The sequence below is a fragment of the Euprymna scolopes genome, chromosome 15 (genome assembly GCF_053919585.1).
Source record: "Euprymna scolopes isolate OS-2025 chromosome 15, ASM5391958v1, whole genome shotgun sequence".
Lineage (NCBI taxonomy): Eukaryota > Metazoa > Mollusca > Cephalopoda > Sepiida > Sepiolidae > Euprymna > Euprymna scolopes.
The window spans coordinates 11296933-11314463 of NC_136496.1; the positions used below are offsets into that span (position 1 = coordinate 11296933).

General features: G+C 32.1%; 1 protein-coding gene across 2 annotated transcripts in view; it reads left to right on the forward strand.

Moving 5' to 3' along the window:
- LOC145293721 (G-protein coupled receptor GRL101-like) overlaps positions 1-17531 on the forward strand; it is a 761328-nt gene that overhangs the window by 614622 nt on the left and 129175 nt on the right. For both annotated transcript variants that reach the window (XM_080140164.1, XM_080140165.1), the window contains exons 20-21: positions 13743-13814; positions 17186-17384. In XM_080140164.1, the coding sequence (XP_079996290.1) occupies positions 13743-13814; positions 17186-17384 (271 nt within the window). The remainder of the gene's footprint in view (positions 1-13742; positions 13815-17185; positions 17385-17531) is intronic.

The following is a 17531-nucleotide window of genomic DNA, read 5'->3' on the forward strand; positions in this document are numbered from 1 at the left end:
TAGATTCCATGAGCAGAGCTTCTTTCTTAGAACTGCACGCCAGTGGAACTCTCTGTCGCTTGCCTGTTTCCCACCTGACTACAACTTGGACGTTTTCAAGTCCAACATAAACAAACTCCTGACAAACCGCTCCCTTAAGTAAAACTTGCTATCAAAACCCCCAATACTAATGATTACTACAATACTATCTCATTGATTACTGTACACGCAATAACCCTTATCCCTGAGTGGCCTTCGGGCCTTTTTTTTTTTTTTTTTTTTTTTTTTTTTTTACATTTTCACCCCAAACAAGGCACATTGCCACTTTGGTGTAGGGGGCTACTATCAGGGGAAACATCTACTGGGGTACTATGTAGGGATTAGGGCAGCGAGATGTTAGTTCACGTTGCACTTTAACTTATGCATGTCAGTACAGTTGGGGAAGCAGTGACCTGGAATGGAATTCCAAAGTCTAGCAGTTCTGGGGAAGAAACTACTGGAGTAGAAAGATCTTTTACATCTAGGGATCTCTACAGTGTGGGGGTGGGATTTTGCAGCTTGTCGGGTCTGTCGAGGGTGTTCACGTCGTGGGGGGCACAAGTGCTTGCAGTTCTTCAGAGCATTCACCATTATAATACTTGTAGAACAGGCAGAGGGATGCAACGTTTCGACGATGGGACAGAGGCTGAAGTTTAGATGCCAGTTTAGGGCCTATCAGATTTGCGACTCTCTTTTGAACCCTGTCAAGGAGCGAGAGACTAGTAGCCGATGCACCGGCCCAAATATGACAGCAATACTCCATACATGGGCGAATAATGGCTTTATAGAGGTACAGGATACTTTCGGGTGTTAAAAGTTTTCTAGCACGGTAGAGAGAGCCCACCTTCCTTGCAGCGGACTTTATAAGTGGTGACCCCCATGTAATATATATATATATACATTTGATTCTGTTTCTCGTTTTCATAAAAAGTAAATACCATTCTTTTGAAATATTGGAATAAAGAAAATTAAACACCAAGCGAGTTAATTTTATAAGATATTCGAATCCATTTTTCTCATACTTCATTTCTTACAAAAATCTTTTGTTTAAAGCCAATAAGCTTCTATGGGTGGAACAATAAAATTGTCGTCTTAGAAAAGACGATATGATTCCATTTCCTTTTGATGAGATCGGAGCTGTACAATTCATACACCCTAACTATCCAAATTATGACGAAAGGGTCATTGCCTTTACCCTCAAAATGCATCGCTGGATTAACACAAATAACAGGGACGTGCTCAGGGTGATTAAATCAAAGTTTCCGGCTACGGTTATGGTATTTGGTGTGGTTTTAAGTAAAGGCCACATAATGCTTGCATTTTGGAAATCTGGTGGAAAGTTAGCACTAAAGTGTGCCTTGATGTGCTGACGAGTATGGTGATCCCCTGTTGCAATCATGTGGCCGCTTGCAGACCCTGAGTGTGGCAGCAGAACTCGGAGCCGTCCTACAAGTCCAAAGAAACCTAGGCTTGGCTTCAGAACCCTTCTCTCTCTGGTCCCCGCTCCTCCCTTAACCTGAGCCCTCTTTGTTTGGTCATATATCGAGAACATCACCAACATGACCTCCCACAACACAATAGCCAACCTGAACACCGTTTTCCGCCGAGTATTCGCCGAGCTTCCGCCAGCACTAATAAAAAAGGCATGCTTTCACTTCCAGACCTGCATCGAGACCCTGATTGAGGCTGAAGGCGGCTACATTGAGTAGATGTCAGCTCTATATAATCAATAAACCTATATTGATTTTTTACAAAAGAATTTTTTAAATAAAGCTGTAGTATTGTTTTCGTTTAGACAACACTTTTATCGTCCCAGCCTGTATTATTACAATCTTCATCCAATTTTGAAAGGTAAAAGCTTAGATGTTTATTTGGCGTAAAAAAGATGATGGGCGTCTATGTATTCAAGAGAAAAACACAGGAATGCAAAATGGCCGCCAGTGAAGAGACGTGCAAATGGAATTGATTCAGAGGAATCGCCTAATATTTGATATTTGCTGTCAAGAAAATTTGGAAAATACTGCTTCACATCAAAGGGAAAAAAATGTGTTATAAAATGGAGAAGTCGGGAAAATGTAATTATAAAATTATTCCTTGAGAGAAAATATTGATTTTATGCATGTTGTAACAAGAGAAGAGAATAAGCACACACACACACACACACACACACACACATATATATATATATATATATATATATATATATATATATATATATATATATATATATAAAATTACAATTAAATTTACCAAAATGATCCAAGATGGTAAAACTAAAGTATATTGTAAATATTAAAGAATTAATATTTATAAAGTTATCTCAGCCAGGTGTAAAAGCTCGATAAAACCAAATAGGAGATAGCGCTTATAATACTAAAAATAAATATAAATACTAATCGCAATACCTCTAACCCACCCATACGAGAAAGAAAAATATTTGGTTTAATCATCCATTTAGCCTAAATGTCAAAACTAATATACCTAAGGAATTCTTCAAAAATTGTACAAAACTCTTTCAAATACCCACACAGATATAGTTCTATTTTCAATAAAAATTCAATCAGGATTTCTTATTCTACAATGCCTAATTTAGCACTAAGAATCTTAACATCTAATAACAAAAAAAATTAAATCAGCCCAAAAAATCCCTTTCCCAATTAAACCCAAAACTAACTGTAATTGTAATAACAAAAATCTTGCCCACTCAATAATGATTGCATCCATAAAGATGTTATATATTCTTGCACAATTACGGAGGAACTCCCACGCAATCCTCCCATAACAGACACTAATATTTCGTCTTCAAGTTATTCTTCTTTCCATCATCCATCTGATATAGTTACTAATCCAATACACTACCCGAGCAGCCTCTCCATCTACAATCATACAACTAGCAATAATGATAATGATGATAATAATGATAATATTAATATTAATGAGAATAATAATATTTCTCCTAACAGCCATCCTAACACTAACAATACTCATTATCCCCTCCAAAATAGTGCTCATACAATCATTGTCCCACCATTTGTTGAACACTATGAACAAAATTCAAACCATTCAACTAATACAAATCAGCAAATTAATATTAATACCAAGCCTCGAGCTTTTAATAAAGTACATACATATATCGACGCTACTTCAGCATTAATTAAGAAAAGAATATCAAACCACATTTATTCTTTGAACAACCATAATTCTAATAATAACCAATGAACTTTTCTAACCACTTTAATTTAAAAACTTAACTTTAATAATACACCCTTCTCAATTAAATGGACCATCATAAAAATAGTTAAGTCTTATACTCCAGGCTCTAAGTAATGTCGCCTCTGCATAACCTAAGCTATAACTATAATTACTTCCCCTCAAAGTAACAATATAATAAATTCTAAAAATGAACTGATCTCTTTCTGTAATCATAAGTCCAAATTTAATTATGGCAATTTTGAAATTACATAGTTATTACTTTTACCTTTTAGATAGATATATAATTTTTTCTTTAACTTTATCGTTTTTTTCTAAATACTTTCTTAATACTTTATAATTTAATGATCCTTTATTTTATTTCTTTATTTCTTCTTTGTTTGGCTGGTTTTTTATCTGCAATTTCTGTTTTTGTCTTTAAATATTCCTATCTATCTAATATATCAATCTACCCACATTTTCATATCTTATGTGTATATTTACTTATATTTTACTATATGCATTTACGTACTTCCTTTCTTGCTTTTTCTTGAATTTTCAGATACCGGCCATCCTCTCCCCTTAAACATTTTTTATTTTTTTATATATTATATTTTTTTTTTATTTATTTATTTATTGTTTATTTATTTTCTATTTATTAATTAATTAATTTATTTATTTTCCATTTAGTGTCCTTTAATAACTCTTGCTGATATTTTCTTAAGTAATAAACTGCCCATTTCAGTTGACCTATATTATTCTGCCCTATAAATTTTTTCGCGCCTTTTTATATTTTCTGTCTGGGGCATTTTGTCATTTGTTTTTCTATTTTATATTTAATTCTATCACCATTTAAGTTTTTCCCCTTCTTCTCCCTGACCCCCCCCCTTTTTTTCTTCCCTGATCTTTCTTATTTATATTTATGTCTCGGCAGCAGTGATAAAAGCATATCTTATTTTTCTTTTATTAATATTATTGAAATTTCCCCCTTTTCCCTTGTACATATTTGTGAATTATTCCATGGATTTCGGCCTTTGTATTATTTTGGATCATCTTCCAATTACTGGATTTCCTTGGATTTTACTTCTGCAAATGGAAATTCAATTAACTTTCTTTAAGTTATATTTTTTGATTTTACCGTCATTGGATTATTTATCTTTCACCAGACTATCTATTCACGTGTAATCACCTTTTTCTTCACTATATTTCCTCTGCTTCACGTTTTTGTTATCAAGTAAAATCTTTGACTTACTTGTTGTTTCATCAAATACTTTTGTATGCAAAATTCGATCCCGCAATTTGCTAATTCCTACCCTCTGATGAGAAGGAAAGTATTTCTTCGAAACTCCGCGGATTAAGGATTATCCACTTATCAAGTCTTTCCTTTTCAGATTAAATATGTTTTTAACTCTTTTTCAAAGTGTTTTTTAACATATTTTATCAACTGTTTGCTACTATGTATATATATATATATATATATATATATATATATATATATATATATATATATATACTGTGTGTCAGGTCATGTCATATGCTACTGGTACCATGTAACCCAGTACTACCTGCCTCATGGTTGGGTCATTTGTTGCTGGCAATCTTGCTCTTGCTTGTTGCTGGATCTCCACATTTTGAACCGAGAGAGAGATTTAGCTGTCGTACAAAGCTAAGACTCTGTAACATCATCTTTGTATAGATACTCCCTCAGGCATTTGTGCTCATGAATTATAAATGTCTGAGGGAGTGGCACTTGTCTGAAAAGACGTTGCAATGATATATATATATATGACTATTTATTTAATCACATAAATTAATACGAAAGTATAAATTTATGTGTAAACATTAAGTATTTACTTCAACAGTGCTCAATACGTAGGTAGAGCTAGTTAGTAAGTTATATAATATATATGGCGATTAAGCTACACAGAATATTCCGTGTTTCATCCATGCAAGGATTCATCAGGCTTAAAAGATAATTTACTCCATATTAATAAATATTAAATTTGCATAAATTAAAATTTGGCTTATTTAACACACGGACAACGCCGGGTGGCCTGCTATTATATATCTAATCCTGATGAATCCTAGCTGGATGAAACGCGGAATATTCTGTGTAGCTTAATCGCCATATATATTTTTTAATTTACTATATATATATATATATATATATATATATATATATATATATATATATATATATATATATATATATATATATACTAGCATTTCAGCCCAGCTTTGCCCGGGTGTTTTGTATGTTGAGCAAAAAAAAAATTGTAGTAGGAAGGCAGGCTCGAACCCGTACCGTGATGGAGGAAAAGTACCGGAAAAAACCTGATGTCTTTGCGGTTACGACCACCGCCGAACGCGAAGTGACTTATGTTTAAATTAAGGCCAGACAATCGAAATGAGAGGATATCTTTAAAAAATATCGGCGAAAAAAACGACACCTCCCCCCCCCTGTAGAAAACTGCCTAGTTGAAGGTGAAGATATTAATGCTTTTAGCCAATTTTTCGATATTTGTCGTATGGAATGTCGAACTTAAAAACGATACTGATCTTGATAAAATCCGTGGCATCTGTCGAAATTTTAGGCAGACATGCAAACATACATACATACATTTATATATTGGTAACTAAAATATTTTCGACCCAAATCGATGAAAAAGCTTGCTCTATCTCTAAATACTCTTTATGTAAATTTCAAATGTTTAGACCAGAAATTTTCTGAGTAATTTGGTAGAGACGGCAGAGGTAATTTTTTTTAACTTTGACCCCTATTCTAATAATAACAGAAGCCTGTTCGTGTAAGTGAGTAAATATGAGATAGGATAGTCAAGGATTCGAATTTGCGAAGCTAGATTTGGAATTGAAAGGTCCAATCATAAGTTAAAATAAATTCAGAATGTTATTGAAAATAAGGAATGTAGAATCGCAACTGTTTAGCTCACACAAAATAGTTAGATATCTGTTTTATTGGAAAAGGAATGTAATGATGAAATTTGTTTCTGTGAAAATTAAAATAAGGAATTTAATCGTCAATTGAAATTGTAAACAGTTTGTAAAGAGGTTATTCAAAAAATAGCTTACTGAACTCGGAGCCATGTCAAGTTTTGCAGCGTGACGCATGTCAAGGCAACGTGCTCGATGAGCACATGTTTAATCATGCGATGACGTGAATAATTCTCAATATAGGTAGAGTTTTAGATGCAGTCTGGGAGAAAGAGGGGAGAGAACCGAGATATAGGTTAGAGACAGCCGCTGACATCAAACCATGGAAGTTAAAGTAAAAGAAAAGCCATGTAAAGAAACTTTGAATTCCTCGAGCGAAATCAGGACCGTTCATGAAAAAAAGGATGTAATCATGTGGTTTTGTATCTGCGTCTTTGTGTTGTTATTCAACAGAAAATGTATTGTTCATTTATGTTATAAGAACCTTGATAAAATCATCATCTAAAAAATATGTGTTAGAAAGTATATGTGTCAAAGTATAAATGCTATAGAGACACTCCCGTTCACAGAACTATCAAAAGTATAAATGTCAAACTCTCGGTCTATCTATCTTTATATCAATTTCCTCTCATTGTGTATTACATGCTGTTGGCTATTATATATATATATATATATATACATATATATATATACATATATATATATATTGATATATATATACATATATATATATATATATATATATATATATATATATTGATAGGTATCAAATATTGATTAGGGCCTTAAAAAGAGGACCACTCTGGCTTATTAAGAATTGACCGGGTATCCCCGCAGGCATTCCTCAGTCGAGGCGCCTCAGGCAGTAAGCAATAAATTTACTCCACCCAAAATACGGGAGGATAGGCCTTCTAAAATGGCATAGGACTAATCAGCCGCTGTACAACATTAATAGGGAAAAAGTCATTTAAAAATGCTCTAGATTCTGGTGACTTTTGGGTCGAGAGTACCCCCCCCGGGCTAAGGCGAGAGTGTTTATGGTATTACTTACAGCAGAAATATGTAACACAAGGATAGAAAATGGAATTTAAAAGCCAGCGCTCATAAAGGATTAGGATTCTGACTTGCAGGAAAATGCTTTGGCAGCCCCTCGACATTTCTCACTAGGGGCTACTCACATGATTTTCAATAAGAACTTACTCCTAAAAAGAAGAGGCAATGTTTGGAGGTGGATCTTCTAAAACTACACAAGATCAGTAACATACCGCAGTCAACAAGGAAAATAGTCATTTCAAGAAAGGCCAATAATCCGTCGATTTAGGGGCAGAGCTAAAAAAGAACACCCTTGCCAGAACTCCCTTCTGGTAAGGTATTTATTTCTCTCCCACAACGAGAAATGTGACACAATGGGAAAATAGTGAGGAGTATTTTTACTCTGCCAAAGATTCATGTGCAATCTAGTCGGTATTCGTCGGTAGTCACGCTTCAGGCGATTTGCAATAAACTAACCCTTTCGCAAAAAGAGAAGGTAAAGCCTAGAACTACACAGTACCAGCATTACACCACAATGAACAGTGAACAGCTTATTGCAGAAATAGCCTAATATTTGTTTACTTGAGGACCGAAGGAAAAATTCTTGTGATTAGAACCCCGGTTTAAGATGTGTATTTATTTCTCTCCCACCCCGAAAAATGTGACACAAGGATCAGAAAAGGGGATTGAAATGTCAGCGCTCCAGAGGAGGAGCACTCTGGCTCTAATAAAAAGATGGTTTTACAGCTCGTTGGCATTCCCCTCTGTGGCACCTCAGGAGATTAGCAATAAGTTAATCTTTCTCCAAGAGAGAAAGTAAAGCCTGAGAGAGCGGGCATCCTAGAACTACAAGAATCAGCAGTACATCTTAATCAGCAAGGAACAACTCATTACAGGAATGGTCTCATTTCTGTTATTTAGTGGGACGAGGAAAAATCCCCCGGCGAAAGCTATTTTCGTTTTCTTTAACTGATGACATTTGATGGTTCAGGGCCAAAAATATATGATGGGCGCACACTGTTTGGTCTCTTATCAAAGCAGCATTGGAAAATTATGACCGGACGAAAACAGTACATCATCAATAACAAAACAAGAAAAGACTGAAGATATGTTTTCGTCGTCGTTGTCTCATACCAAAAACATCTTTCTTTCAATTTCTCATCCTCTGAAGTACACAGCAAAAAAAAAAAAAAGAGAATTTTCTTTCCCTATCTGCGCAATTATTTTCTCTGCCATCTTCCGTCTGCAATCGAAAAAAGCAAAATGAACATTTTTATAAACTTCTTTAGAAGCTTGCCCAATTAAAAGTTTGCCAAAAAACCTCTTCACTCAAAAGAGGATGCGGAAAAATTCAATTTATCCAAGTGACGTCACTCACTCATCGAAAAACACATGTCTGACTTGAAACTTTCGTTCTATTTTCGAAAGAGAGCACATTTCTACGGCTATGAGTCTAATTATTACAAAACAGTGACTTATCAAATAAAAATTAGATTTCGTTATTTGGCAAGTATTTTTTAAGAGTAAATATTTTATTCGTCAAAATATTTTTCCAACCAAAATTTTTACCCAGCAAAAATTTTTTCAGGCCAAATAATGTTTACCCAGCAAAAATTTTGACCCAGAAAACTTTTACCCAGCAAAAATTTTTACCAGCCAAATAATTTTTATTCAGCAAAAGTTTTACCCAGCAAAAAGTTTTACCAGTCAAATAATTTTTTACCCACAATAAAATATTTTTCGGGCGAAAAATTTCACCAACCAAAAATACAGATATAATAATTAGTTTACTAAGCAAATATAACCTTCCTGTTTAGCAAGTGCATTACGTAATTGATCATGTTTACAAAATTTAAAGCTTTACCAAAAAGTTTACTCAATAAAAATGTTACTGGGAAAAATTCTGTGCGACAAAAATAGTACCCGAGAAAACTTTTACTCGCTAAATGTACAGATATAATAGTTTACTAGCAAATTAAAAAAATAATTCAATAATGTACATTAAATAATGAATTATACTTAGTAAAATAAAAATCACTTTGCTTTTCGCATACAACTTATTAAGTTGGTACAAAAATAATGTCGTTTTTATATATATATATAGTTGAACGTAAAAAAGCTAGATTATTTTTGCACCAATCTAATAGAATATAGGATTATATCTAGAAATAGCTTTACTGATCTAACGTTTTCCGGATTCTATCATATTCCATTTCTCTGATAAATATTTATATTCTATAACTAATGCATTTTTGTGTATATTATGTGAGCTGACAGCAATTATGGTTCAGATATTATGCGAAAGAAGCAATTCGCAAGTGAAAATATACTAAAACAAAATCAAATCATAAATTATTTTTAAGAATAAGTGTTAATTCCTTTAACTTATATTTCTTTTAAGCTGATTATTTAATAATTGCTACAACTGTATGTGTATCTAGGTCCTCCTATGCTTGTGTGCTCGTGTCATGTAGTCCACAGCAATGCATTTTTCACCAGCTCTTACTTGCTCCTCTTGCAGACCCTGGCAAATCGTAGACGTCGCTTCCTGATGGTTGTTGATATGGCAGGGAGGTTCCATGAAATTGCTGTTTTCTGGGATTATCTTGCCAATATATATTTAACAATGACCGAATTATATATTTTCATAACGCGTAGTGATATATGTAAGTTTATGACAAATAACATGAACTGACTATAAGAATAAAAAGTTGGCTATTACAATCAAACCATGCCTTATAAATTAAAATGCTATTTAGGTTCGAATTTCAAATTCAGCCCAACATTAAATTTTCAAAGTTTTTAGATAATTCTTGATAATACGTATGGATTATTTTGACTACTGTAACCCCCGGAATTTTCAGTTTGTATCTACTCGACCTCAGGAATCTTTCTGTCGAACTCGGGATAATTTTTATTTAACTTGGGTATCTGCACGAAATTTTGAAATAAACCCTTTACTTAATCCACGAGTGTGCCAAGGTCTGGTTCCGTCAGCCAGGAATGGGTAGAAGTCTTCAGTAACGCGCAATTGTATTTTCAGTGTCTCTCGCAACGAGGATTGAACCTTCAACATCCGGAAAAGTGTAACTTACAACTGAATGCATTAGGTATTTTATCCACTACGTCACTGGTTTTTGCAGATTCTTGAGTTCGACAGAAATACTTCCGATTTTCACAAGAAACACTTGAAACGTTGTGAAAATAACACGATTCGATAAGAATAGTAGTCCAAAGCATACAAGACCAACATCGGTTTATAATTCTGGTGTTTTTTTTTAATTTATAAATGTTCAGTATTACGTTTTTATATCATTAGAAGGCGGATACGAGAGTTGAGGACACCTGTTTGCGATTTTCCAAACGTAGAGCGTCAGATAATGGCATACTTGTATTTAGTGTTCGTGTGCGTCCCCTTTCGTCGTACCTAAGAAAAATAAGATGGGTACAGTTAAAATGCAGAATAAATAATTCGGATTGCGCCAAAGAAATATCATGGCTCATTTTCCTTTTAAATACGTAACTGCTTATGCACATGTCGTTTTGAACACACTTGGATTGTAGCCACAATGCATATATACATGTCGACAAAAAGAAAGTCCGCACTTGTAATTTTTTTAAACTGCAAATTTAACCTAACTTACTTGTAACTGTTTAAATAACCTATACCTCATTTGATTCGCCTTTAATTCCTCTATAATTTTACCTGTTCATATTTGACATTTAATTGAAATATGCTAGTGTTCACGTCCATTTAAAAAATAACTTCAAATTAAGGAGGCAAAAACAAATACAACACAATACAACAGGAACACAATGAACAAGTACATACTTAGTAGCATAGTCCTTCTGCAATTTGATAGCCTGCAATCTTTTGGGAATTCCTTGAATTAGACTGCAGCAATACTCCGGGGAGTATATTTTAATAATAAGTCGAATATGAACAGGTAAAATTATCGAAGAATAAAAGGCCATTTAAATTAGGTATAATTTGTTTAAACAGTTACATTAAATTTAGCTTAAATTTGCAGTTTTTTATCAAATATAAGTGCGGACTTTCTTTTTGCATATATATATATATATATATATATATATATATATCGATGCCTCCGTTCAGCCTCGAAAGACAAAGGATACCCCCTGTAGGGGCAACTGCGCATGTAATTGCGTGCCAAGGGTTGCGCAATCTCCAACCATACCTCTCCTGAATCGGCACTGCTTGAGTCCAGACGACTGGAAACAATGCCGATATAGCAGACAGCACATACAGCACCTGGAAGTTCCAAATGGTCACCAACCTGAGTACTGGCCAGGCTCATCATTGCTTAACTTCGGTAATCTGACGGGAACCAGTGTGTCAAACGTGATTATGCTATATATATATATATATATATATATATATATATATATATATATATATATATATATATATTTAAAAGAGTGTAGCCATCAACAATTGTGGGTTTTTTTTTAAAGGTTTTCATCATATTTTTATTTTAAAATATTTTTATAACGCGTTTCGAGCTTAGGGTGTGCTCTCTTCAGATATTTTCGTAAAAAGTTTTTCTTTAAAATGGGAGTTTGTAGATATGCCTCCGCTGATATTAAATATGTTTTTCATAGTGATGCGATGCGTGTGTTCAGTATTCAGACGTTCTGTCTCCAACTTTAAGTGTTCACAGTGACCGGTCAAAGTTAGTTTCAAAGAGTGTTTTTTAGTCCATATGGTGAAGGTTTTTATGGCTTTTTTAGGGTTCTTTTTAAAGACTTTCTTTCCCCATGTATAGCATACACTCACACACAATTACATACGCATACATATACATTCATGTACATGTACACATGCACACGCACACGTACGAAGGCACACACACATACACACACGTACATACATAGAAATATATGTAGGAGCATACATATATACACATATACATACCCACCCATATATATATATATATATATATATATATATATATATATATATATATATATATAACACGTGTTATACTAAATGTCTTAGAAGTGGTCTCATGAAGATGTGAAGATGGCCAGTCATTAGAGTCTGTAAGAAGAAAAGCATACCTGAGATGTTGGATGTGGCTGTGTAGCTTCTTCTTCTCGCAGTAAACGTCTTGACCTTTGGTCGCATTCGGGTTGGAATCTTCCTTTTCCTCGTGACCGCCTCGTTCTTCAATGAAAGCATTTATGGCAGACACAAAAAAAACGACACGCGACACAATTGTAATATATATTGTATAACCTTAACTATTTAGTTTGCAAAAAATATATTACAATACAATATACACATAATAATTAATCTTTTACAATTAAACCTAGGCAATAGGCTTTTCAAAACTAACTAACCTACCCTAACTAGTGTTGAGCCATTTACGGAGAGACAGAAATATGCGTGCTCATTTCATGACGGTCAGGACAAAAAAGAGGGGGATCTAGAAAGGGAATTCTGGGAATGCATTTCTTTGTGTCTCTACTCTCATGGCCAAATTACCACTCGGTCATGCTGTAGAGCGTGGTAGAAACCGTGGCACTGGGATATAGTGTCATATATATATATATATATATATATATATATATATATATATATATATATGTGTGTGTGTGTGTGTGTGTGTGTGTGTGTGTGTGTGTGTGTGTGTGTGTGTGTGTGTGTGTGTTGTGGCTACATGATCTTTCTTTGGCGCAATCCGAATTATTTATACTGCATTTGATGTCTAAAATAAAGAAAACGATGTTATTAATAGAATATCATTTTTTAATTATTTAACACAAATAAAATGACATGAACTATACAAAACATATTTATGGATTGCGACGGGGCTAATGATGTGATATCTATTACAGACAGTCAAACACGCCTTTTCTCTTATATATAGATACGATCTGCCTTAGAATAAGTTTCCAGATTTTCTTTGTACATACATTAAAACTTTTTGTAAGAACTTTACAATCCAGTATGTTATTTTTGTACATCTTATGAGATGACTGACCAATTTTTATGATTTTAAGTTCAAAGGAACAGCTACTGCGATAAATGGAGTACACTCTACTAGAGCCTGATTGCCTCAGCTGGTGAATTTCTAAAGTGCAATATGGACGTGAGGACACTTTAAAGGAAACATATACAATGAAATACTGTTTTAAACTTGAGAAGAATTGCCACAGAAACGTATGGAATAATTCAGACCGTTTTTGGACCATCTTTACATAGATCGAACATTAGTTTTTGAGTGGCATAAGAGATTCAAGGAAGACAAAGAGTCCGTGCAGGTTGATGAGAGTTGTGGGAGGAGTAATAATGTCAGAATACCAGAGTTGATTGGCCAAATAAAGAATTGTATAGATAAGGGTCGTCGTGTGTCCATAGAGATAATAAGTGCACAGGTTGAGGTCTGCGAGGTTTTAAGGGCGACAATTTTACTGTTCCACCCTGTAGGAAATTCTATAAATAATGTGTGTGACTTTGCTGTTAGCCGGAGTGGTCAGTTCGTCGGAAGACATTAATTTTGTCTATTTTTCTAATTTATTTTCAGAGATATATCCAACAACAAGCTTCTGACGGTAGGAGAAAACGTGTTTCATGGATTGATGAATTTGCACACGCTGTGAGTATAAATAATTACTCGTCGTTTCTTTGTTGTTACGGGGGTTGATTAATGGATACTCTCGCAGACTCAGAGATGGTGTGTACGATTTCAAATAGTATTTGATATAGAGTATGTACATAATTTAATGAATCCTAAGATTAGATAGAGACTTGTTTTCAACTCGTCATATACACCGAATACATGATAACTTGCCAGTAAGTGCTCAAAAATTATTTTTAAATGCTCAAAGCGATGAGCTCTCTCGAGCGTTCACTAAACGAAAAGGTATTTTAACAAACCGATAATCTAGCGAACATTCATTAAAGAAGAACATTTTAACAAGCACCAATAAATATATAGCAAAAAAAATGTTATCAAAAGCAATAAAAGTTATTCTTCTACCTACGTTGATAAGTTTTTTGTGTGTTTTAACTTATTTTCAAGGAAAAAAAACTTATTCAGATAGGTGAAAGAGTAATATTTTTTTGATAGCCTTTATTTGTTTTATATATATATATATATATATATATACATGTGTGTGTGTGTGTGTGTGTGTGTGTGTGTGTTAGGTTGGTGCAAAAATAATGTCGTCTTTTTGTATATAGTTGAACGTCAAAAAAACGAAATTATTGAAAAGCTATAACAAGCATCTATATGAGTACTTTAACCATAGTTCCTGATTTCAAAAGGCGAAAAATTAAAAGATACATCTGCCTTACTTTTAATGCTAGGTTTATTTATGGTGTCTTTTACAGATAATAAAACCCCTTCCCAATATTTTGCTGATGAGGAAACTTTGTTTGTTAAAAACACTATATGTAAAAATTATTGTCCGTAACTTGATGTCTACCACAATAAAAACATTGTTTTCCGAAACGACCGTTCAAATTATTGATTTTGTTGTTGTTCCTTCTTATGAAACGGATTTTTAATTTAAATATATTTTGCTTTGGTTTTGATACCCCCAAATTCGAAGCTATCTCTTTACAGCCCTTCCATTTCATAACCTATCATACTTTCATAAATCAGAATACTGCAGATTTATAAATGTTACGCCATGTTGAATTTTATACCTAATAATATAAAAATATAAAAATAAAATATTTGAATTAAATATTCACAAATAGCAATATTTGCAATATCCCAAATAAAATATTAATGTTTTAATTGTAATTCAATTTTTTAGAATAAGAAATCATAAGATTTAAAGATTGCGAAATATAAAACGTACTAAATATCTAATTAAAAGTTCATGTTCAACGAGTTTAAATGAATCACCTAAAAATTGTCATTTTTCTTTTTTTATTATTAGAAATTATCTTAATTTAATATTTTATTATCGAGATGAGTATTTTTATTTTACTTTGAAATATAATTTTCTTATTGTTTAATTATTATTTTAAAATTTAATTAATGTTTTATTTTATGTTTACATAATATGGTCTATATTTTTACTATATATTATTATGAAAGTTATTATTTTGAGCATATATTGATTACATTTTACCTTAGTATTAAAAGATTAAATTTTGAATTGAAAATATTTAATTAAACAATACAAAGATAGGAACGTAAATTTTAACAATTTTAAAAAAATGTAAATTGTGCAATTAATATAAAAAAATCAGCAATTAAAAAATAATTTTAAAATGTCGCGTAAAAATAAAAAATCGAACAATTAAAAAATGTTTAAATTGCATGTGTAAAAATGAAAAATCCAATAATTCAAAAAAAAATTAAATGTTTCATATATGAAAAATGTGAAATTCAACGATTAAAAAATATTTTAAAAAGATTGCATATGTTTAAAATGTAAAATTCAATAACAAAATTTAATTTTCAATTTGCGTAAGTAAAATGTAAAATTCAACAATTCAAAATAATTTGAATATTTGCGTACTTTAAAAATGTAAAATTCAACAATTCAAAATAATTTGAATATTTTCGTACTTTAAAAATGTAAAATTCAACAATTCAAAATAATTTGAATATTTGCGTACTTTAAAAATGTAAAATTCAACAATTCAAAATAATTTGAATAATTGCGTACTTTAAAAATGTATAATTCAACAATTCAAAATAATTTGAATATTTGCGTACTTTAAAAATGTAAAATTCAACAATTCAAAATAATTTGAATATTTGCGTACTTTAAAAATGTAAAATTCAACAATTCAAAATAATTTGAATAATTGCGTACTTTAAAAATGTAAAATTCAGCAATTCAAAATAATTTGAATAATTGCGTACTTTAAAAATGTAAAATTCAACAATTCAAAATAATTTGAATAATTGCGTACTTTAAAAATGTAAAATTCAACAATTCAAAATAATTTGAATATTTGCGTACTTTAAAAATGTATAATTCAACAATTCAAAATAATTTGAATAATTGCGTACTTTAAAAATGTAAAATTCAATAATTCAAAATAATTTGAATATTTGCGTACTTTAAAAATGTAAAATTCAACAATTCAAAATAATTTGAATATTTGCGTACTTTAAAAATGTAAAATTCAACAATTCAAAATAATTTGAATATTTGCGTACTTTAAAAATGTAAAATTCAATAATTCAAAATAATTTGAATATTTGCGTACTTTAAAAATGTAAAATTCAACAATTTAAAATAATTGAATATTTGCGTACTTTAAAAATGTAAAATTCAGCAACTAAAAATGAATTTTAAATTTGCATAGGTTAAAAATGAAAAGTCAACAAAAAATTAATTTCAAATTGGCAGAAGTTACGAAAGTAAAATTTAACAATAAAAAATAATTTAATATAAATGTAAAATTAATGGCTTGAAAATTGCATCGATTGAAAATGTAAAATTCAACAATTAAAAATAATATTTGCGAAATTTAAATTGTTGTAGTAGCATACGGGGAGTGTCAACTATCTAAATATGATTGGTACCGTAAAGACGGGAGAGACCCAAGGAGAGACAGCGAGAGACTCAGAGAGACATGAGATCGAGAGTCGACGACCACCCAGCCGACACCTTCTCCAGGGACGGTCTTCCCATGAATATACCAATCGACACTATTTAAATATTTTATATACTGTCTTGCTTTCAATATATCTGTTCTACTTTACTTCTGTGTTGTAGTTATTTATTTGCATGTATTCAGTCGACCTTCAACAAAAATCCAAACGAAATATTTTAAATTGCATGAGTTGAAGATGTAAAATTGAACAAATAAAAATAGTTAAAAAAATGGCATAAGTATAAGTTTGTAAAATTCAATAATTTAAAATGATTAAAACAGTTCGTATGTAAACTTCAGCATTTCAAACTAATAAAAAATTGCATAACTTCAACAATGTAAACCAAAATGAAAATCTAAAATAGGAAATAGTGTAACCGCTTTATATATTCTTTTCAGTTACACGGACGAATATCGGTTTTGTTGTCTGGCAAAAAATGTACCCAATTGTTACCCGAAGCCGGACGAGTTTTCCTCGTGTGAAGACCTCATGTCTAACTTTGTCCTGCGAATCAGTATCTGGATTCTGGGACTGACAGCATCGTTTGGGAATATTATCGTCATTATTTGGCGAACGAAAGACAAAAGAAGCGGAAAGGTGAGAGTTATTTTTTTCTGATCGTATTAGTTTACTCTTTTAAGAAAACAAACACACATCCACCTGAGAGGTAATCATGTTTCATGATTTTACAGTCAACACTATTTTGCAAACAGCAACATCAATATACAAAACACGATATATATA